Source organism: Glycine max, chromosome 18 (assembly GCF_000004515.6).
Source record: "Glycine max cultivar Williams 82 chromosome 18, Glycine_max_v4.0, whole genome shotgun sequence".
In the NCBI taxonomy this organism is placed as follows: Eukaryota; Viridiplantae; Streptophyta; class Magnoliopsida; order Fabales; family Fabaceae; genus Glycine; species Glycine max.
In genome coordinates, this window is record NC_038254.2 from 10,437,029 (window position 1) to 10,460,079 (window position 23,051).

The 23,051-nt window shown below is 29.7% G+C and overlaps 2 protein-coding genes across 3 annotated transcripts; both read left to right on the forward strand.

Annotated features, from left to right (window-relative positions):
* Window positions 1–780: 780 nt before the first annotated feature.
* Window positions 781–10,497, forward strand: LOC100813041 (uncharacterized). Of its 2 annotated transcripts, none has more exons than XM_006602149.3 (8): window positions 781–908; window positions 1,539–2,081; window positions 2,597–2,746; window positions 4,409–4,498; window positions 6,153–6,299; window positions 6,551–6,727; window positions 7,689–8,257; window positions 9,730–10,497. In XM_006602149.3, exons 1-8 carry the CDS (start codon window positions 896–898, stop codon window positions 10,333–10,335), a joined length of 2,295 nt encoding a protein of 764 aa, XP_006602212.2. In that variant the 5' UTR covers window positions 781–895; the 3' UTR covers window positions 10,336–10,497. The 2 variants fall into 2 exon arrangements, with proteins under 2 accessions (XP_006602212.2, XP_006602211.2); XM_006602148.3 differs by having other exon boundaries at window positions 787–908; window positions 1,515–2,081; window positions 9,730–10,496.
* A 1,326-nt stretch (window positions 10,498–11,823) lies between these two features.
* Window positions 11,824–22,821, forward strand: LOC100813582 (uncharacterized). Its single transcript, XM_006602150.3, has 8 exons — window positions 11,824–12,038; window positions 12,606–13,181; window positions 13,757–13,909; window positions 14,913–14,996; window positions 16,641–16,802; window positions 20,135–20,326; window positions 20,809–21,215; window positions 22,017–22,821. The coding sequence occupies exons 1-8, from the start codon at window positions 12,026–12,028 to the stop codon at window positions 22,608–22,610; spliced, it is 2,181 nt and encodes a 726-aa protein (XP_006602213.1). The 5' UTR covers window positions 11,824–12,025; the 3' UTR covers window positions 22,611–22,821.
* Window positions 22,822–23,051: the final 230 nt, after the last annotated feature.

Genomic DNA, 23,051 nt, shown 5'->3' on the forward strand with positions numbered 1-23,051 from the left:
TAATTTTACAAAATCAATTTTATTCAAAATTAAGTTTACTAATATTAAGTCAAACATACACTGAGTCTTCTTGCTGAAGTGAAGCATAATTCTTTCCTCTCATTTAAGTAATATTGTAACTTTTGTTTCTCTACGTACAACTAAAACAAAAAATCTTTATCTTAAAACGCTTTTCTTGATGCAAGTCTTCATCTTAAAACTAACGGACCAAAATCATAGCATCACTTCAATATAGGCTACTTTAAAGAAAAGGACAGATCATATGATAAAGGACCAATATGAAGACGACTAGATACCAATCATTTATCTTTGGTTGATGCCAAAACAAATATGAAAAAGAGACGGTACCTTTGGTTTTGCTCAAGCTTGTGTTTTACTCAACATGGATATGCATTTGTGCTTGTGATGCAAGAAAATTTTCCTCGACGCACCCCAACTCATCAGGTCATTATGATTACTTGTAAACTTTTTGGGTTTTAGATATAAATAGAATTCTAATATTCTTAAATTTTAATCCATAAATGTACATAAACAGAATTTAAAAATAAATTATAATATAGAAGAAACTATATGGAAAATGCATGGATTCCATGTTTAAAATTATCATAATGGCGAACTAGAAATTTATGTGGTGGAAGTGGTAACAGACAGCCGTATGACTCAATTATTTAATAAATAGTATAATAAAAAAATTTAAAAATGTAGTTTGAAAGGAATAATTCTATAGAACAAATAAATACACACTTTCCATTCACTACAAGACACATGTGAATTAGAAGCGTGGGATTTAGAACCTTGGTATTATAAAGGAAAGCTTGCGTTCCCCCCAGTATTACATCTCCCATTTCGAGTCTATCATCTTCCTTCTCGTCATTCTTCGTTTCAACCTCGCAAAATGAGCACATTTGGTGAGTCCAATTAATTGAATGTAGATGAGAGCATTTATATACTGGTTCTAATATTTCCAAATTCTCCTTGTAATTAGGTTAATTACTATGATTGGTATTAATTTTTTTTATTATCTCTTGATTATCTTGTTATAATTATTGAGTGAACTTGTTATAGTTAATTTTAGTTATAAATTTAATATGAAATTATGGGTCCTCTTACCTAACAGCTTAAGCATTTTGTGTATGATACTCATAATCTATATGATCAAGTGGTAGAGTTTGGTCCTCGACCTCTTAGAAATGCAAATTAAAATTAGAAGAATTCATTTTGTACACAGTCTAAATATTTTTGTAGTGTCAATCAATCATAGATAGTTTTATATGTTAGAGAAGAGTTTAATTCAATTGATTAAACATGTATGAGTTATTATTAATCGTTATACTTATCTTTAATTACTATGTATAAAAAAGTTGTTTTATATGTTAACTTTGTTGATCATAAAAGTTATTCTGAATATAGTGTTTTTTTTTAATATTATTGGTTCTTTAACTTATCGTGCATGCGCATGCACGAATAAATTTAAATCATTAATGCATCTTTCTTTGTTTCACTATAATCATCAGCAACAAGATCCCTTGTTTCTGTAGAATCAACAACAACAATTGAAGGAACTGAAGCTGACAATGTGGATAGTGACTCACTGTTCCGAGGGTGCGTGTTGGAAGGGAGATGGGACTTCGTTCTTACAGCATATAGAAATGACAGTAACTATCACAAAATAAAAATCAACGAAAGCAGAGGCACAGCACTACACGTGGCAGTGAATGATGGCAAAGTGGAACTTGTTAACACCCTTGTTGTTGCAATCTTAAACCACGAAGGGAGGGAAGTGCTGAGGGATGATAGTGCACTGAAAACAACCAATGAGAGAGGGGACACCCCTTTGCACCTTGCATCCTCAAGAGGGTTCATTGGAATGTGTAAGTGCATCATAGGGGAGCTTAAGGAAAGGAAGGATTTGATTAGGGTTAGGAACAATAAGGGTGAAACACCTCTCTTCCGGGCTGTGCTCACATGCCATACAAAGACCTTTGTGTACCTCCATCATGTTTCCAAAGATATAGATGTTCCACTTAGGAACTATGATGGGGATACCATCCTTCACCATGCCATTTGGAGAGAATTCTTGGGTAAGCAAGCTTTTAATTCTATTTTCGACCATCCTTTTTATTACTCATGATTGGTTTGAATTTGTGTTGATTCTTAGTTAAGACTGTGGGAGAATGAATTGGATGAATTTGAATGAATGGGATGAATCTGAAAATAATTATTTTTTATATGATAAACTTTTTTTTGGATCCTAAAAAATGGAGCACTAAACATGAATTTGAATGACCTAGAATGTTTTAGATTACTCGTATCACTTTTTTAAATTAACAAAATAATCATATATGCAATACAATTAGACAACAAATTCATGTGAAATGATTCAGCTTAGTTTTTGGATTATGAGAAGAATTAAAGTGATTTGATTTCTCTTTTTAACCTCATTTTCTCTCAAATAACTTAAATTTAAGATTTAAATTATGAGATTTGAGCTCAGTTGTCTTCGAACTAAAAACATATTGATTCAGCTTGATTGGATCTAAATTTTGATTGCATAACTACTCGTTAATATAATTCCTGTGGTGTTTGAATTTGACAGATTTAGCAATTATAATAATTCATTGCTATCCTGGACTTGTTGAGATGCGAAACAAAGATGGAGCCACTCCTCTCAAAGTTCTTGCCTGTAAGCCTTCGGCCTTCAGGAGTGGAATCAATCTCCCATGGTGGAAGAAAATTCTTTATTATTGTAAGTGTTGCGTGCGTGGTGGCTGAGCTCATAAGATTTTTCTTCTTCTGTTTTTTACAAAAATGGAATTAAATTTCAGGGGTGGCTCAACCCTAAAGTAATATTCCAAACACAGAAACACTTGCTTTAGTTTCCTCGACAAAATTCTCTTATAATTATTCCCTTAAAAAATGTTTCATACGTAAAAAATCTCTTAAAATTTAAGTCCAATTTAAATTGACTTTTTTTTATCATTTACATATTAATTATCGATCTTACTATTTTCTTAAAAAAATTATTTTGTTGTATTGCTTCCTTCCATGAATGTAAACTAGTCTACTTTTCCATTAATTTATTCTCATTATCCCACTAGTTTAATTTTTATATATTTTTCCTAAATAATTAATAAGTGTCGCATTTGGAACAGTATAGCCTTTTCATTTTTACGTTAGTTTTTCTTTTAACAGACCGTTAGCTATTGTTATTCTGTGTTGGGAGATTTTATCTCATAGTAGTTTAAGTGTTCAGCACTTCAGGCTTCAGCATTTGTGGTGGTACAAGGCAGTTTGATCTCCTTTTGACAATTAACTATCTTAGATCATATTGTTCTACTTCTTCCTTAATTATTTCTTCTTAATTTATTGCATTTAATACTTTTAATAAATCTTACCTGTGATAGACACTGTCCTAATTACATAGGTTAATAGATTATTTTGAGTATATTAATGACTTAAAAAAAGTCATTATTAATATATATATATATATATATATATATATATATATATATATATGTGTGTGTGTGTGTAGTAAATTACAAAATTAATTATAAAAATTAATTTCAGTAATTTTTTAATCAATAATTATAAATTTATACCATCTAAATAAAGTAAATAATTTCAAAGAGTGGAATTCTTAATCAATGTAACCTAGTAGTGATTTTAACTCAAAAACTAACCTTGGAATGATGATCCCTCAATATACAAATTTTTATTAAAGATTTTTTGTTGTATTTTTTATCATTTCAAACTAATCATTAATCATGTCTATTTTAAAAATTAAGCAACTCTATCGATCACCTATTGATTTTGTTTTACCTTTTTTAGGGAGATTTTATTTTACTTAAAATCGTCAATTTTTTTATTTTTCACTCATTTTTTTTATAAATTGAACCAATTAATCATATTTTACTTAAAATTCACCAAACAAAACATTGAATTTCATCTAAAATATAAATATTTAATCTTAAAATATCTCATCTTCCAACTCTAAATCTTCATCTTATAATCTTTCAAATTTTATCAATTTTTTTTTATTAAATTTGTTATTTCTAAACTTCTAAACTTCTAAATTATATATGATATATCTAATTCATCATCAACCCTAAAATATATTTTTTAAAATAATAATGTGCGTAAATATTGAAATAGAAAAATTGACATGAAGACTAATTTGCATAATTTTAAAAGTAAAGATACTTACTTAACTTTAAAAACTTAGATAATAAAAATCATGTACATAATCTAAACTAGAAGAATGAAAAGTAAAATGAAGTAAAAAAATAACATTATAAGACTTATAGTTTGGTAGACCAAAATAACATTTATTTGAGTTATTAATTTTATTTATGTTAAAGACCATCAAAACACACTTCTAAGATTATTTTCTATTATTTTCATGTCGAAGGTATACTCGTAGAACATCTAGACGCTGAAAAAGCAATAAAATCCTATATGGATAAAGTTGAAAAATATGATCAGGACAATGAACTGAAAGGTAAACTTCCAACTACTATCTCAAATATTATAACTCTTTACTGAACTGTCACTTACACATGGAAGTGAATTTCATCAGATCTGGTACCTATTTTTGATGCTTTTAATTTCCCCCCCTTCTATGATCTTATAGTTATTATTTAACTTTTTTGTTTAAAATCATATAAATTTATTGATGAATAATAAAAATATTAGTTCCTTTAATTTTGTGAGATCTTGTATCGGTAATTCATTTGTTATAATATCATAATTTTAATTTTTTTTTAATGTATTTGGTTAACTATATTATTTTCTTATATATGGAAACACGGCATCTGCAAATTAGTTCAACTAAAACTTTCTAAAATAATCGTAAGAAACATACATTAAGTTAAATATATAAGTTAGAATTAATGTGTTAAAGTTAAATAGTTTGGATAGTCTTTGAATTTAATTTTTTGATGAAAATAACTCTTAATCAAAATTTATTTATTTTTCAGTCAAATTCAAAATTAATCAGAATTATTTTATTTTGATGAACTCAAAGGTTAAGAAAAAAAAATATAAGTTATAATAAGTTAAAAACAAAATTAAGATCACTGTAGATTATATTTAATGAAGGGCGATGATTATATTTTCTTAAGAAAATTAACAGTATGTCAAGAAAAAAAATTCAAAAACCTCATGATATATATATATTTTTTTTGGTCAGAAAAATAAATGTATTACAACTGGCCAAAGACTTGGAAAGATGTACAAGTGTAGTCCACACCCTTGGAGATCTTCCACGTTGATCCTCTGTCTAATGAGATTTTTCCTAGTTGGATTTTACTTGGATTTTCCACACCCTTCTAATAAATACGTCGTCACCAACACCATCGATCAATTTCAGTTTCAGGCAAAGCCACTTTGGTCCTCCTCCCATCTCCAATCGTACACCTACACCAATACCATTCATCAAGGATTTCAACTCTTTAAGTTGTCTTCCCAACATAAAGAGATCCCTTCTCCATTGCAATTGCCAACACCAACCATGTTCCCATATTCGAAACTAGATGTTGTTGTTGGTTAGAAATCACAAAAGGCAACGGTATCTTCCCCTAACCAATTGTCTAACCAAAAGCATGCTCTACTACCATCCCCAAGTTTCCAAGATACCATGGAGTCTTACCACCACAAGCTAAACAAAGATCTCCTCCACCTAATAGATGATTTATAATTAACATTTCCCTCAAAAAGTTCTCTCCAATTCTCATATTTATAGTGACAGAGATAATCTCTTTTAGACGGGATAGTGACTTTTTTTAAAAAATAAATAAAAAAATAAGCCATGCAATGAAATTACCGTTTCATGCATAATTTTTTACTAACAAAAATATTGAATGACATTATTAATTTTGTAGCAAACGTAGCATTATTTGCAATACAAAGCCCAATCATAGCCTTCCCATAGACAGAATTGTGATTAGAGAATATAAAAACAGTATGGATTAATCATTTGATTAATTCAAATCCTTTTAGTTCTGCTCTTTACATTTTTAGTTGATATATTTGATTAGACATCACTTGAAAAAAAGATAGAGGACTCAACTCTTAATTACTTAAACAATTAATTTAAGAGTATTTAATTTGGTTACTTGATATTACATTTACTCATTTGGATTGCATTATTCCAGTTAATATACATTTAGAAAGTAGTGAAGCCAAGAAAGCACAAATTTTTGTGGAAAAACAGTATGCCATTTCTGTTCGGTTTGTAAAGAGCGCGGTTCGATTAGCATTCAAAGTCCTTAGCCTCTCAGGATTGGGTGTCACTGCACAGGGTACGTAGGTCTCTCTTTCGAATTAATTTTTAATCAATAATATTGTTCTCACTTAATATTTTTTTCCCTCTCTCTTCATATCATTCATCTAATTATCTTACACTTCTTTGTATAAAAATTATTGAAGAGTATTATAATTAAGTGGATATAGCATGAATTATTTTTCTTAATATATGTTGTTTAATCTAGTGGGTTTAATAATCACAATTAATTTCTCTTCTTCGTGCATTTACTTAATTATAACTTTCAAGACTTGAAAGCTATAAAGAAAATCAGGCAGAAGCACAGATGGGGTCGTCAACTGTTGAATATTTTTATGGAAAGACCTTATGAGTCGTACATGGGAGTTACTGGGGGTCGACCATTTGTCAAATCTGGAGAAGACAAAGACTTGGGACAACCAGTTATTACCCAACAACAGTTACGAAGTAAGCAATAAATCACTTCAGTTAATTAATTTAGTTGTTACATTATTTGAGTAATATACCACTACTACATAATAAACTTTTAACAACATTTTTTATCTGACAATTAGTAAAAATATTACTAAAACATTAAATTTTTTTCAAATTATAAATAAATATTATTAATATATTTTTGCGACATAAAAAAACTTTTACAACATGGAACTATACGTAACAATTGATAAATATTACAAAATTATATTAATAACATTCATTTATAATTTTACAATATTTGCAAATTTCGTCAAAAACTTCTAGTAACATTATTAGGTATTAGATAAAAATGATGTTAAATGTGATGTGTACTGATTTAAATTGAAGAATAAAACCTATGAAAATTGGACGTGTGTTAATTTTCAGACTAATTGTAGGATAACTTAATAGTTCATGCTCGAATGATTTGATAAGAACGCACCTTGCTCCCTCTATGACAAAATTTTACACTTGGGTCTCCTGTTATTTATATTTGCTCTTGCAATTAATGTGGAATAAGATCATACACCCATGTCATGTATGTATGTGTGCCTCACTTCAATGTGATCATCATATTTGAAATCAATTCTTTTGGTGATTTATTTAATTTATATTTTTTAAAAAATCATCCTTGAAAATATGGAGTATTGAAATTAATCTTGAATGTTGGTATGTTATGTGTTACAGAAATTAGTATTTTTCTTTGCTTTCTTCCTACCTTGAAAAGATGAGTAGTGCTATACGGTAGTACGAATACCATTTGCACGACGAAGATTGTACGAATACATGTGGCAATTAAATGTTCTTGGCTAAATTCTAAACTAAAAGCAGAAAGTTCAATCTTTGATGGAAATTAAGGTGTGGTGGTTGCTGTGTTATATATATGTTTTTCGAGGAGCATGAACAAATTCGTACCAAATAGCATTTTCCCTTTACATAAATATATTTGCAGTGGTGGGTGGTGCAGCTAGCTCAGGGCCACAAGAAAATAATACAGTGGAATCTGCAGCAAAAAATGAGGAAAAGGAGACATTTGTGACAGTGGCAAAAGCCGGCATAGTTGAACTTGTGAATGAGCTTCACAATAAAGTACCAAGTACCCTCCATGACACTACCACCCCTGAGAAGGAAAACTTGCTTATTGTGGCAATGAAGAACATCAAATACAAAATTGGAGAGCACCATGTTGACAAAAAGGAGACTGCATTTTTGGCCGCGGCGAAAAGCGGCATTGTGGAGATTGTGTTTGCACTTCAATCCAAAATACCAAGTGCCGTGCATGAAACCAACTCCAACAATGAAAACGTGCTGCTTGTGGCTGTGAAGAACAGGCAAACCAAAGTTGTTGAGGTGTTAAGGAACCATATGGATAAGGAACTCTTTGATAACTTGATTTTGGAAGTGGATAACAGGGAGAATACTGTGTTGCACTTGGCAGCAGGTACCACAAGCAACACTGAAAGGACTTGGCAGATTGCTGGTGCTGCCATGCAAATGATGTGGGATATCAAGTGGTATCAGGTATGCATATTTTCATATTTGTTTCATAAACTTTCACCAATTTGGATTCGTACTAATCGCATTTTTTTCCAATTAAGATTCATTGTTAAATGAGTATGTATGTAATGAATATCTATCAAGAGAGATTAGCAAAATTTAAATACAATTTGTCCAGTATATGATTAAATCCCATTAGATATATTACTAATTAATTACCAATTAATACTTGCTCATTCAAAAAGGGGGAATGAATCCTTTCCCTTGTAAAAATATTGTGTATATTGGCATAAATATACACAAATATTGATGAATTAAGTTTGCATATTGAATAATGATATTTGAACATAACATTATTTTAAGGATTTATTTAATTGGTCCCAGATAAAAATATCGTTAAACAATCTCATATTCAATAATTAATAGAATTTAAACAATTGTCTTATTCTGAATTTACTTATTAATGCTATGATTATCATATTTAAATTTAATGTTTTATATTTAATTTCTCTTTCATATCATTTATATCTAAAATAAAATTTTATAATTGTTAATTAGAAGTTAATAATTAAAATTATATCAAAATACATAAATGTAAATGTATATGTAATAAAATTATAAAATCTTAATAATTATTTTTTAATCACTATATTCTTTATTCACCTTAGGAAAAATATATATGGCTGTAATTTTAATTTTTATAATTTTTATCTAAATTTTTTTAATTAAAAATGATAATAAAAGCGTTGGAAAAATATTTAAAATATTATACTTAGAAGTTGTAAAATAAATGAAGATTATTTACCTAAATTTTTTTTTATAATAACTATTTACCTAAAGTGAATGAAAAAAATAATTATTGAGATTTTAATACTTTATACTTTTAATTATTAACTTTTAACTAACAAATATAAAATTTTAATTTTACACATAAATAATATAAAAGAGAAATTAAAGATGATACATTAAATGTGATAGTCATGACATTAATGATAAATTTTAAAATAAGATAATTTTTTAAATTTTATAAATAAATTATTTAAGATGGGACTATTTTAATTTCATTTTTACTTGGAATCAATTAGACAAATTTTTATTTTAAACATTTTATCAATATCTCTTATTTTTCTCTATCTCTCTTCCTACCTATCAGATTATACTACCTTTCTATCTATCTATCATAATATACTACCTATCTATCTATCCACCTTACTTATATTTTTTTTTTTCTGTCTCTCTTACTTTGTATTAAATGCCATTTTGGATGTCCAATTATATTATTCTTTGTATATTTACACTAACTGAAAAGAAAGGGATAAAAACCAAACAATTACATGGACAAGATTATGCAAGCTTGCCCACCCATTATTGTTTGTCATTATTTTGCCCTTTCTCCCTCAAATATAATAGTAAATTAATTTGATGTAACATATACAACAATACAACATATATGCACACTCATATTATTAATCCCTTGATTCTGCCATGTGGAGCAGTACATTAGAGCCCTAGTGCCGGAGCACTTCGCTTTCAGAACCAACAAGGACGACAAAACCGCAGGCGAAATCTTCAAACAAAAACACAAGGACCTCGTGAAAGAAAGCTCCGAGTGGCTGAAGGAAACCTCCAACTCCTGCTCCGTCGTCGCTGCCCTAATAGCCGGCGTCTCCTTCGCCACATCGAGCTCCGTCCCCGGTGGCACCGAGAAGGGCAAACCCGAACTTGAAGGCCAGCCCGCCTTCGACGCATTCGCCATCGCCTCGCTCATAGGCCTTTGCTTCTCCGTCACGGCACTCATCATGTTCCTCGCCATACTCACATCTCGAAAACAGGCCCAAGACTTCCGCAAGAGCTTACCCTTGAAGCTTCTCTTTGGCTTAAGCTCTCTCTTCGTGTCCATTGGTTCGATGCTCGTCTCCTTTTGTGCTGCGCATTTCTTTGTGCTCAAGGACAAGTATAAGAACATTCTATTCCCCGTTTATATTGCTACTTGTTTGCCTGTGACTTTCTATGCTGTGGTCCAGTTTCCGCTGTATGCCGATCTACTTAAAGCCATTTTCAAGAAGGTGCCACAACCAAGTATTAGCAGCAGCCAATTTTAGAGGGGATTCTTTTGTTCTTTTTGCTTCATCCTACTTATTAATAATTTTATTTGGGTAATTTGTACCTGAATATATAATATATGTCTTGTACTATGCTACATATACCATGTTTTGGTCTCTTTTGGATTTTGTACAGAATAATAATATATTGACACTCATATATATTATATATATTTCTATGGTCTCAAATATAATTAAAGAAGTGACTAAGTGATTGGTCCAAGACACTAAAATTGTGTTCTTTAAACATTTGATCAAAATTTCAAATTTAAATCTTAATATATTAGTGGTGAAATAGAGAAACACTCTTGTTGAAAAGAGACAACTAATCTGTGAGAAAAATCTTGGTTACTCACCGAAATAATCCTTCCTGATAATCTTACTTTTATATATATATATATATATATATATATATATATATATATATATATATATATATATATATATATATATATATACCACAAACAAAATATTATATATTTTATCAAAATTTATTATTTAATTTTTTTATCACGTCATATTACTTATCATATATTTATATTATGTGTTTATGGTTTTTTTAAGTTACTAATTTGTTATCGGATCTGCTGGTTATCATTTAGTGTGCTTTGTATGGTAGGGAGTAGGGACTTAAGCAAATTTACAACAGCAAACATAGATCTTAAAATTACCCGACAAAAATCAGAGCATTACCTTTTTTTATTTTATTTTTAATTAAGTTAAGGTATGCTATATAACACATTACAATAGCACGCCCCCATATATCTCAACGAGGTTGCCACCTATGATACTATCCGTCATTTGCTACCCATGTATTATTTTATCCAAAAATCATAGCATTACTTCAAGATAGCGTTCTTTCAAGAAAAATGACTGAACCAATACGATAAAGACCACAACAAAGAACTCAACAAAAACAAAAGACCACCATAAAGAACTCGACAAAAGAACACCACAATAAAGAACTCAACAAAAAAAAAAACCACAATAAAGAACTTAATAAAAAAATTAAGACAGCCAAAAAGAATTCATACAAAAGAAAGACCACAACTGAAGAACTGAAGAACAAAATAAATTAAAAAGCCACAATAAAGACGGCAATTAGATACGAAGCCTAATATTTGGTTAATGCCAGAACATAAATGAAAAAGAAAGTACCTTTAGTTTGTGCTTTAACTATAAGCTTGTGCGCTTTACTCAACATTTGTGCTTAACATGCACAACTTTTTTCCAAAATTCCAACTCATCAAATCACTATGATGACTTTCACCCTGTTAATTAATGTAATAATTTTCACGCTGTCAATTAATTACTTAATTAGAAATCAGTATCGACGCAACTTTTTTTTCCTTTTATTAGCATGCTTCTCATATTTTAAGATAATTATTTTAAAATTTAATAATAAATTTATTATAAATATTAGTTGTCACTGAATGAAAATATAAAAATATTTATACTGTTAATGCATCTATTTTTTTTCGTAATATTATAAAGCAAATAGGAGTATGAAAAATGCAATAGATAATTACTTCCAAATCACCATAGGCTACAATTAACTGAATTAATTAATTAGAAGCGTGAGATATTATAAAGGAAAGCTTGCGTAGGTTCCTTCCAGTATCTACATGCAGTTGCCACTTCGCTTATATCGTATCATCCTTCCCATCATTCTTCGTTTCAACCTCGCAAAATGACTACAACTGGTGAGTCCAAAATGGAATGTAGATTAGAACATTTGTAAACAAGTTTTTGAATATTTCCATATTCTCCTTGTACTAATTAGTTTGATTGACCATCTCTTCATTATATTTTGTTAGTTATCTAACGTAATTTCAATGCACGCGTTATTTTCAGCATTTTTATTTATTTAAGCACCTTTAAATTAGTGTATATCTGAGATAATTTCGATCCAAAATAAGTCTTTTGGATGAATTCTTAATGACAAGAAATATAATATAAAATCATGAGTTGCCTAACAGCTTATGCTTTTTGTGTATCAAAATCTCTATGACCATTATGTAGTTGAGTTTGGTCGTCCCCATCGTCTTAGAAATGCAAATATAAAATCATAGATGTATCTTCAGTTAATATATAATTTATGCTTTTTGGTATGACTGGTTTGTGATATCTTTGAATGAAGGATTAATCTATCAAAATTTTCTGTCACACCCATATATATGTATAATGTAAATAATTTGCATTCACCACGTGGTGGGGATGTTACGATTATTCCATTAATTCTCACAAGGATCCATAATTTGTTTCTCTAGAATCATCAACAAGATTGGTTACTGTAGAATCAACAGCAACAATTATTGAAGGAACGGAAGTTGACAATGTGAATCGGGACTCGTTGTTCCGACGGTGCGTGTTGCAAGGGGCATGGGAAGAATACGTCATTCCGGCATATAAAAACAACAGCGACTTCCACAAAATAAAAATCAACGAAAGCAGAGGCACTGCACTTCACGTGGCAGTGAATGATGGCAGAATGGAACTTGTTAATAAACTTGTTGGTGCAATCTTGGAGCACGAAGGTAGGGAAGTGGTGAGCGATGAAAGTGCACTGAAATCAACCAATGAGAGAGGGGACACTCCTTTGCACCTTGCAGCATCAAGAGGGTTCATTGATATGTGCAAGTGCATCATAGGGAAACATGGGGAAAGGAAGGAATTGATCAAGGTAAAGAACAACAAGGGTGAGACACCTCTCTTCCGTGCTGTGGCCACATACCACAAAAAGACCTTTGTGTACCTCTATCATGCTTCCAAGGATTTAGATGTTTCACTTACAAACAATGAGGGTGATACCATCCTTCACCGTGCCATTTGGGGTGAATTATTCGGTAAGCAATGTTACTTTTTATTTATTTTACTTTATTCTTGTAAGCAAGCAATTGATCCCCATCTATCCTTTAATTACCCATACAAGTTATTTTTAAGTAGGTTAAAATATCTTTTAGTCTATTAATTTTGTAATTTTTTTCATTTTTATCCTTTATATTTTAAATGACACATATTGACTTTTATGTTTACAAATAAATTTAAAATAATTCTTTCACCAATGATGATATAACATTAATTTTATTATTATTTTATGACTTAATATTTAATTTGATAATCAAATTATTTTAAATTTTTTAATTAGATCCTCTTGTTTTAAAAAGTTTCAATCAACCATGGTGTTGTTTAGATTTTAGTCAATTTTTTTTACCAATGATAATTTTTTACTAACATTATATTTTGTTGACTTAAAATGTATTTAGTTCACATATATATGTATCATTATTTTAAATTAAAAAATAAAATACAAAGAATGAGATTTTTTTAATCAAAAAAGAATGAGAAATGATTCAGCTTGATTCAATGAAAATTTTGATTTTATTGGTTAATAATATTCCTGTGGTGATTAATTTTACAGATTTGGCAATTATAATAACTCATTGCTATCCTGGTCGACTTGTTGACACACGAAACAAAGACGGAGCCACTCCTCTCAAAGTTCTTGCCAGCAAGCCTTCGGCCTTCAAGAGTGGAAGGAGTCTCCCATGGTGGAAGCAAATTCTATATTATTGTAAGTATATATTGCGTGGTGACCGAGCATCAAGAATTTTTATAAGAAAAAATAAATTAAATGTAGATAGGGTTGTGCTTTAAAAAAAAAAACAAATTAAATCAAATTGAATCACTCTTACGGTTTGGTTTTTAATCCAAATCAGTTTATTATATAATAAATGGTTTGGTTTTTAGTGATTACATAGAAAAATGATTCTTGGTGATCCAAAAGATTAAGTGACATCAAGTGATAGAGAGATGAAAAAGAAGAAAAAAAAAGATAAGACATAAAAAAAATAGGAAAGAGAGATATAACGAGGAATAATAGGTGTTATTTAAAGCAAAGCTCAAATACTTGCTTTGGCCAAAAGTAGCTGATGATTTTTTTTTCTTCTTCTTTTTAACGAATATTATTAACTCTTCCAGCAGGTACCCTGGGTAAATGTTACCCATTCATTTAAAAACAAAAGAATCTGAACGGCTATTATTATTTTTCCATAAGATTTAATAGGTTCTTTCCAAATGAGCTTTTTATTGGTCTTAAAAGTAATTAGCTATTTGGGTATTATTTGTTCAATATTTCCGTGCCAGTCAACTAGCCCCCCCCCCCCCCTTTTTGAAAGGTAGTCCACTAGCTTATTATTCCAATAATTAAATTTATTATTTATAATCTTTTAAACTTAGTCTTACTGTATGGAATTCATCATAAACTCTCAAATAACGAGAGATCGAATTAAGAATAATAATTTGAGAGTTTTAAGTAGAATAAAATTAATATGGAGACTAAATTTATTTAATTTAAAAAAAATAAAGGAATTCAATTAATAAAAACATAGGAAACTAAACTTGCAATTAAATAATCTATATGAAAAATAAGAAATACAATTAAGTAAAAAGAACGTATGAAACTTATACTTTTCTAGGAGACCAAAATAACATTTAGTTGAATTATTGTTATTCATGTCAAATTAAGGTAATCAAGACACCCTTCTAAGACTATCTCTATTATTTTCGTGTCAAAGGTATACTCGTAGGACATCTAGACGGTAAAAAAGCAATAAAATCATATAAGGAGAAAATTGATAAAGCTGGGGACCTAGGCGAAGGTAAACTTCCAATGACTATATATCTCAATGTTATAACTCTATTGAACAGTCACATGTGGAAGTGAATTTCATCATATATAAGGTACCTTTGCTTTGTTTATTTTGTTATTATTAATTACCACCTATTTTGTTTAAGACTATTTTTTGACAGAATTTTGTGTAGCATTATATAGATTCCATTCTATTAGAACAATATAAAATATTAGTTCCTTTAATTTTGCGATATTTTTATAGCTACGTTTTAATTTTTTGTTGTTTCTTATATTATTGCAATTTTTTTATGTATCTGGCTAACTATTATTTATTTGATTTAATTATAATTTTGATCTTTATATATAGTTGCAACAATTTTCTCTCTTACTTTTATAGTTTAAAATATCTTATTGTTGTTGCTGCAGTTATAATTTTTTTTTCTACTCTTTTATTCATCCCGTCTATAATCCCCTAACGTGGTTAATGACACTTGAATCCTTTAAAATTGCTACAAAACTAAATTTGAAAGCAAAAAACTGCTAAAAATTTTAGACAATTTGTGTTTTGTAATGGTTCTAGTGTGTTTATATATATAAAACAAGAGAATCTAATTCAGCTAGTTGAATAAGATGTGTGAATATTATAAATCCTTTGATATTTTGTTTAATTCTTACATAAAAAAAGGAATAATATTCTCAAAAATTTAATAAAATTCCAAGAAAAGAACTTCCATAAAAGTCAAAATAAGACATTTCAAATCACATGAACTAAAAGAGGAAGTTATTGCAATTATAGAAACTAAAATGGTCATCAAACATATTTCCTTTTATATGCAACATGAGTTCTTCAAATTCATTTTTTTAAAAAAAATAGTTGTGAGAAACGATACTTTGAGTTAATGCAAATTAGAAACAAAATTAAGATTTTTGTATATTTTATTTAATGAAGGAGAATAATTATATTTTAAAAAATTTCACTAGTTAAAAATCTAAAAGCTCAATACATAAAGCATATATATAATCACCAAAATAATCTCTTTTAAAGGGGATAGTAAATTTTATTTTTTGGAATAAGGCATGCAATGAAACTGTTTCATAATTTTTTTTATTAACAAGAATGAGAATCCTTATTGGATACAGTACAACAAGGTGACATTTTTAATTTGTACCAAATCCAGCATTATGTGCAAACTATATATAAAGCCCAATCATGCATCCTTGCTTGACAGAATTGTGGTAGGAGAATAACAAACAATTAAAGTAGAGCATAATCATTAAACGAATTCATATCCTAGTTCTACTCATTATATTTTAATTGATATATTTTATTAGAGACTTGAGAAATGGATAGATGATGACTTTTTGATTGCTACTTTAACAGTTTAAGGACATATTTGAATAAGTTTATTCAAAAGTACCTTTAGAAGAAAAATGAAAAGAATTTTTTCATGATCTAAAATTTGCGTTATGTATAATTTAAAATTTATTTTTTTAGAGAAGTTATATAAAAGAGTTTTTACAAATTAACTCAAGCATAGATTAATTTTAACTTATGAAGATTTTTTTTATTTTCTTTTAAAAATACACATTGAGAAGTTTATTAAAACAAATACTAAGTATATTTTGTTTCGTAATATTGTTACACTTAGTCAGTTGAGTTGTATTATTCCAGTCACAATACAGGTTGAAAGTGCAGCCCAGAAAGCACGTACTATGAGAAGAGCACAAACTTTTGTCGGACAAAAGTATGCCACTTCTGTTCGGTGTGCAAAGAACGTTGTTCGACTAGCATTTGAAGGCCTTAGCCTATCAGGTTTGGGTGTCACCCCACGGGGTATGTGTTTCTCTCTTCTGAAATAATTTTTAATCAGAATATTATTCTTGCATAGTTTTCTCAATTATAGGCTTTGTTGTTGTTTATATCCGAATTGTATCATTGTACAGAAGCAATGAAAGAAGGATACACTTTTACCTTCTACACATATATTCTGCTATTATGCTATCTAGAGATTAGGTTCTAAAACCCTTTCCTTTCTCCTTTTTTTTTTTCCTTTTCATTCTGTTTCTCTGTTTTTTGTTTCCAACAATGCTTTTTTTTTTTCCCTTCATGGGGAAATATGATGTCTCAAAGCTATTACACACACTTCGTGTTGCTCTAACTATAACTTTTGCACATAAGTTCAACAATCTCTCCCTAATTGTACACATGAGTCAAATAATCTTTCTCTAAGTGTGAGTCTTTTGTATATGATAATCTTTTTCTCAAGCGGAATATCAATTATTGTGCATACAAGAAAGTTAAACATTAAGATATATGCATCGATCAATCGTAAATAATAAGTAAATCTATATCATACTTTAATCATTTATCCTCAATTTTTTTTATTTCTACTGTGTGATTTGAACAAATACTTATACTCCAATATTAACCTTTGGATTCAAGGATTGAGAAGTTTCTTAATAGGTCGTAAGCTTTGGCGTGCAGTTATTAGAGGCATTACTAAGCCAACTAAAGCTAAAGATGACACTGATATTTGGAGACTGTTTGGGAGAGTAAAATCATCAGATATACCTCTATCCTTTCAATTCATGTTTAATTTGTTGATTATGATTCTATAGAAGTCTGGAATTTCTTGGCTACATGGTATAAAACAATTAGATTCACTCACAATTATCACATGGTGTGTCATAGGCTTTCTTTCAATTTAGGTTTAATTATTAATTTAGTTTCTTAAATTTAAATTTATTTATTTTTCATTGAATTTTGAAAATTATTCTTTTTAATTTATTCTATGAGTGTGCAACAAACAGAGAATAATACATTCGTAATTTGGGGTGGTTTTTGCAACAATTTGGTTTTTAATTTATAGGTGCCAAATTTATATTTTAAAATCATCATTGTTAATTTATTATTCACTGTTTGACATACACTTATAAAAAGAACGATTAAAAAGAATAAATTTTAAAATTCAGTTATTTAAAAAAATAATTTGTGGATCTAGAAAAGATAAAACTTCCAAATTGAGGGATTAAAACATTCATTAAGATGGATGAATGATTTCATTGATAAGGTCCAACCAATTTGGAATCAAGTAGCTGTTGCCAAAATCAGTGAAGATCATCTTCTCATTTAGGTTCTCACGGCTCTTCAACCAGAATATGAAATTGTTCAAGCCTCTTGCATTGACATTATCCACTTCCATCATTAGATATATTTCTATTTAGGAAATTATTTTTTGAAGAAACTCGCTTCAATCTGGATAAAATTCCTCAATTTGGTGCAGCTCTTGCAACTTCTCGATCCTCACATTGAAAACCCAACAATTAACACTGTAACATTTTTCGTCAAAGTGGTTATAACTTTTGTACTTGCCTTACTGTAGAATGAGGGTATTGTCATGGTTATGGCCACATTCTTGAACACTGTCCCTTATACCCTCCATGATTGAAAGGCGGATATCTTCAAATTAAAAATGGGTTCTCTTCCAATACCTCTTCTTCCTTGTATGCTACTTTGTGTAATTCTTCTTGACTCTTTGACTTTGCATTTTGTAACCATATGACCACTAGCTAACATCAAGCTCTTGCCTTTTGCAACCACCAATTGACAGTTTCACACAACAAATGATACTAAAATATACATCACTCACTCGATCATATATCTACCTCTAAACTCAGTCTACTTGACATCTATATTTTATCCCCAACTTGACACTCAATCTAATTTCTGTTAGTAGTCTGATTCCTAACTTAACACTGGAAAAAAAATGATCCATTTTCGCCTTTTTGGTGTCTAGGTATAGGATCCAGGGACGGAACTAGGTTGTAGATTACCGGGGCAGCTGCACCCCCTGAAATATCAAAACCTCCTAATATAGGCAGTTGAAAGAAAATATTGGGTCCTAAGCCACTGCGTTAGTTAGCCTATGTCATTTTCATCATTCATGATTCATAGAAAAACTACAAATAAAAAGATCGCTGCACAAAATGAGGCCAATTAGGCCATACACTAACGCGATATAATTAATGGCCCAAAATTTAAATTATATACAAAAAGAAATGCTTTATTGTTTTATGTTTTTTCTTTGCATAAAAAATAGTTATATTTACTTTTATAGGATAGGGTATATGATATTTTTATTTTTGTTAGAGTCATTTAAAAATTAATAATAATAGGAACTAATATCATTGTTAATTTTAAGAAACAATTACTTAATTCATTAAAATTAAAATCAATGAAAGTTGTTAAATTAGTCAATTTTAGTTAATAATATCATAAATTTTAGTTTTATTTCAATTCTACTCATAATATTTAATGATTCAAGTGATGATTATTTTTAAAAAATAATTTTTTCAATTGATGAATATACTTAATAATATAATAAATGCATTTACTTTAACAAAAAATAATTATATACCATTAATATACATCACAATTAATTAATGTTAATTTAGCAATAAACTTTTTGTCCCTCCTAACATCTTTTTTATTCCATCCCTAATAGGATCCATAAACAAAATAGATTATTGGGATGAGTTGCGGGATGAGTTAGTTATTTGAGTTCAATCTCTCCATATATCTTCCTTTAAAATGTGTCCATAACTACTATTACCTCCTCCATTCACCCCAACATCTTTAGATTGGCCATGCCTCAACTAGCAAAATTTAGCCTTTAATTTATCATAACCTATAATTTTAAATAGCGATCCGTAAGTGTAGTTACGGCCGCAACATCAAAATATTTTGACATTCCAAAATCACATTACAACTGTAATTACGATCACATTAACTGCAATTGCTCACAATGTAAAGATTTTCTGAGCCATAATTTAAAACCGTGTCATAGTTTATTAGGATTTACCAAATTTGATCCCAACGAATGTTTAAATTGTAATCTTGCAAAACAACCTACACTATCTTTTACTAATTATAACGTAATGCAATATTTTGTGCATTCACATATCATTCATCTTATCTAACATCTCTCTATTCCTTTTATCTCTTTTCTTGATGTAAAAAGTAATTTGAGAATTTTAGGTATAGAAATGACATTATTCTTATATATGTTACATTGAGTTAACGAGCAACAGTGATGTTGAGCAAACTCTAATTAATGTTTAACCATGACAACGGTTCTTGCTCTGTGCATGTACTTCATTTTCAAGACTTCAAAGCAATAAGGAAAATCAAACAAAAGCACAAATGGAGTCATCAGCTCTTGGATGTTTTTATGGAAACACCTTCTGAGTCGTACATAGGAAATACTGGAGATCCACCATTTAAGAAATATGACGGAAAGGAAGACACAAGCATGGCAATTCCATGGAAAACCATTATTACCCTGCAACAGTTAGAAAGTAAGCAATAAATCACTTTAGTTTAGTTGCTACATAATTAAGTAATATATTAAATTTTTATATTTTCATAAATAATTAAATTGAATCGTAATTACACGAATTAGGATACCAATTAACTAATTAGAAAGAGACAATGGTACTTAGTTTCTGAATTCATTGATTTTAGACTTAATTTAATTACCTTGAATGCCTTACATTTCTTAGATTTGTAGGATAGGATCTTCGTCCTCCTTCTTTCTCAAACATGATGCGTAAGTGTGTAGACCAAAAAGTCTCTACATGGATATGTCGCAATATTTATATTTATAGAGAAAGTAAAGAGATATGTGAAGATCACACACTCACTTACTGTCTGAGTTCATGGGCTCACATGTTATAACATGCTACCTAAATATTACCCAAGCGCTTAGTTTATATTTGTATTAATAATATTTTAATTGTAGTTGGTCCCATCTCTCTGTTTATATATTAATTATTTGCAGAAGTCAAAGAAGAATTTCCAAAGGAGGCAGCAGATTGCTCATCAGAGATGATGCCAAAACAAGAACATGATACTAACAAAAAGGAGACTGCATTTATGGCCGCAGCGAAAAACGGCATAGTCGAAATTGTGTTTGCTCTTCAAACTGCAATACCAAGTGCCATACATGAAACTAACTGTAACAATGAAAACGTATTGCTTGTGGCAGTGAAGAATAGGCAAACTGAGGTTGTTGAGGAGTTGCGGAAGAGTTTGAATAAGAAACTCTTTGTTAGCCTAATTTTAGTAGTGGATAACAAGGAGAACACTGTGTTACACTTGGCGGCAGGTACAACAAGCAACAGCCAAATGACTTGGCAGATTGCTGGTACTGCCATGCAAATGATGTGGCATATAAAGTGGTATGAGGTATGTATATTTACAAATTATAATATATATATATATATATATATATATATATATATATATATTCGCATCAACCTATGCATGCCACACCATAAGTCGTGCACACGATATACTACAGTTCTTTCTTGTGCTATGATTTTTTTTATCAGCAATTTTTTTTTTTGAGCTATGATAATCTATTTAAGATTACTAAATATTTTAGCAGTTCTCTTATGTGTTTATTTAGTTTCCGAAGCTCAACTATTAAATTTGACGTTCTCAACTATTACCATAGGATAGTTAAGTTCAGGGACGGATCTGGAAATATATTAAAGCCCCAATTTTTTTTCCCACAATAATATAAATATTAATTTTTAATAAATAATGAATTTTATAAAAAATATTTATTATTAATTATATTTGTAAAACTAGAAGTAGGATCCATTACTAGAAGGAAATTATATTAAGCAAACACTATCTCAAATATCCTATTTTTCTTATTTATTTTAATCTATACATATTAATAAAGTCTCAAGGGAGGAAGCAGCGGGTCACTGGCTAATTAAGTCATTATTAGACATGAAACTCATGTTAAATTTGATGAAGTTCTCAACTATTGAAAAGTAGCTCATAAAACAAGGATTATTCATTTTTATATATATTATTTTGATGATCATATCACAAGTCAATATTAAATCTTTAATAACAATTTTGACAGTTTTGTCTGTATATTTTGTCATTTGTTTGCCCTTACATAGAGTAGATAAATTAATTTGATGTAATACACAAGTATATTGATCTCTGGTTATACCATGCATGGAGCAGTACATCAGAGATTTAGTGCCAGATCATTTCTTTTTTATAAACAACAAGGATGGCGAAACCCCATGGGAAATCTTCGAGCAAAAACACAAGGACCTGATAAAAGACAGTTCGGAGTGGCTAAAGGAGACATCAAATTCTTGCTCGGTTGTGGCAGCTCTCATTGCTGGGGTTTCCTTTGCAACATCAAGCACTGTCCCTGGAGGCACCGACCAAGGTAAACCTACATTGGAAGGCCAACCGGCGTTTGATGCATTTGCCATTGCTTCGCTAATTGGGCTTTCCTTCTCCGTCACGGCTCTCATAATGTTCCTCGCCATACTCACTTCTCGTAAACAAGCTGAAGACTTTCGCAAGAGCTTGCCATTAAAGCTTCTCTTTGGCCTAACTTCTCTTTTCGTGTCCATTGCTTCAATGCTAGTTTCTTTTTGCGCTGCTCATTTCTTTGTGCTTAAGGATAAGTACAAGAACATCTTATTCCCCATTTATGGTGCCACTTGCTTGCCCGTGACCTTCTATGCAGTGATTCAATTTCCGTTGTATGTTGATCTACTTAAAGCTATTTTTAAGAAGGTGCCACAACGCGCCAAAAGATAAGGGTTGCCATTTTTGGTTCTTCTTACTCCATCCTCCTTGATCAATTTAAACAGATCACTAGTTTAATTGGAATGTTTGTACCAGACTAATGTCTTATCTGTATTTAATTATGTCTGGAAAACAGTATACCAATTTCATATTTTGGTGGTTGTAATTTGCTTGCATTGTATATCATCTCATTATTAATAGCCATCATCAGATGCCAACCAATTGAAAATGGGCACTGCTAACTATCATATATATATATATATATATATATATATAAAGGACTTACTAAAGAATGTCATCTACTAAAAAATTAACAGCTAAGACTTTAAAATTTTTGTTTAAATATGCTTTGTCTCGTAAATATAGTCATATTTGCTTTTGATCCATTAAAAAAAATTACTTAACTTTTGGAGCTATCAATTTTCTTTATTTTAGTTGTTATTTTGTTTTAGT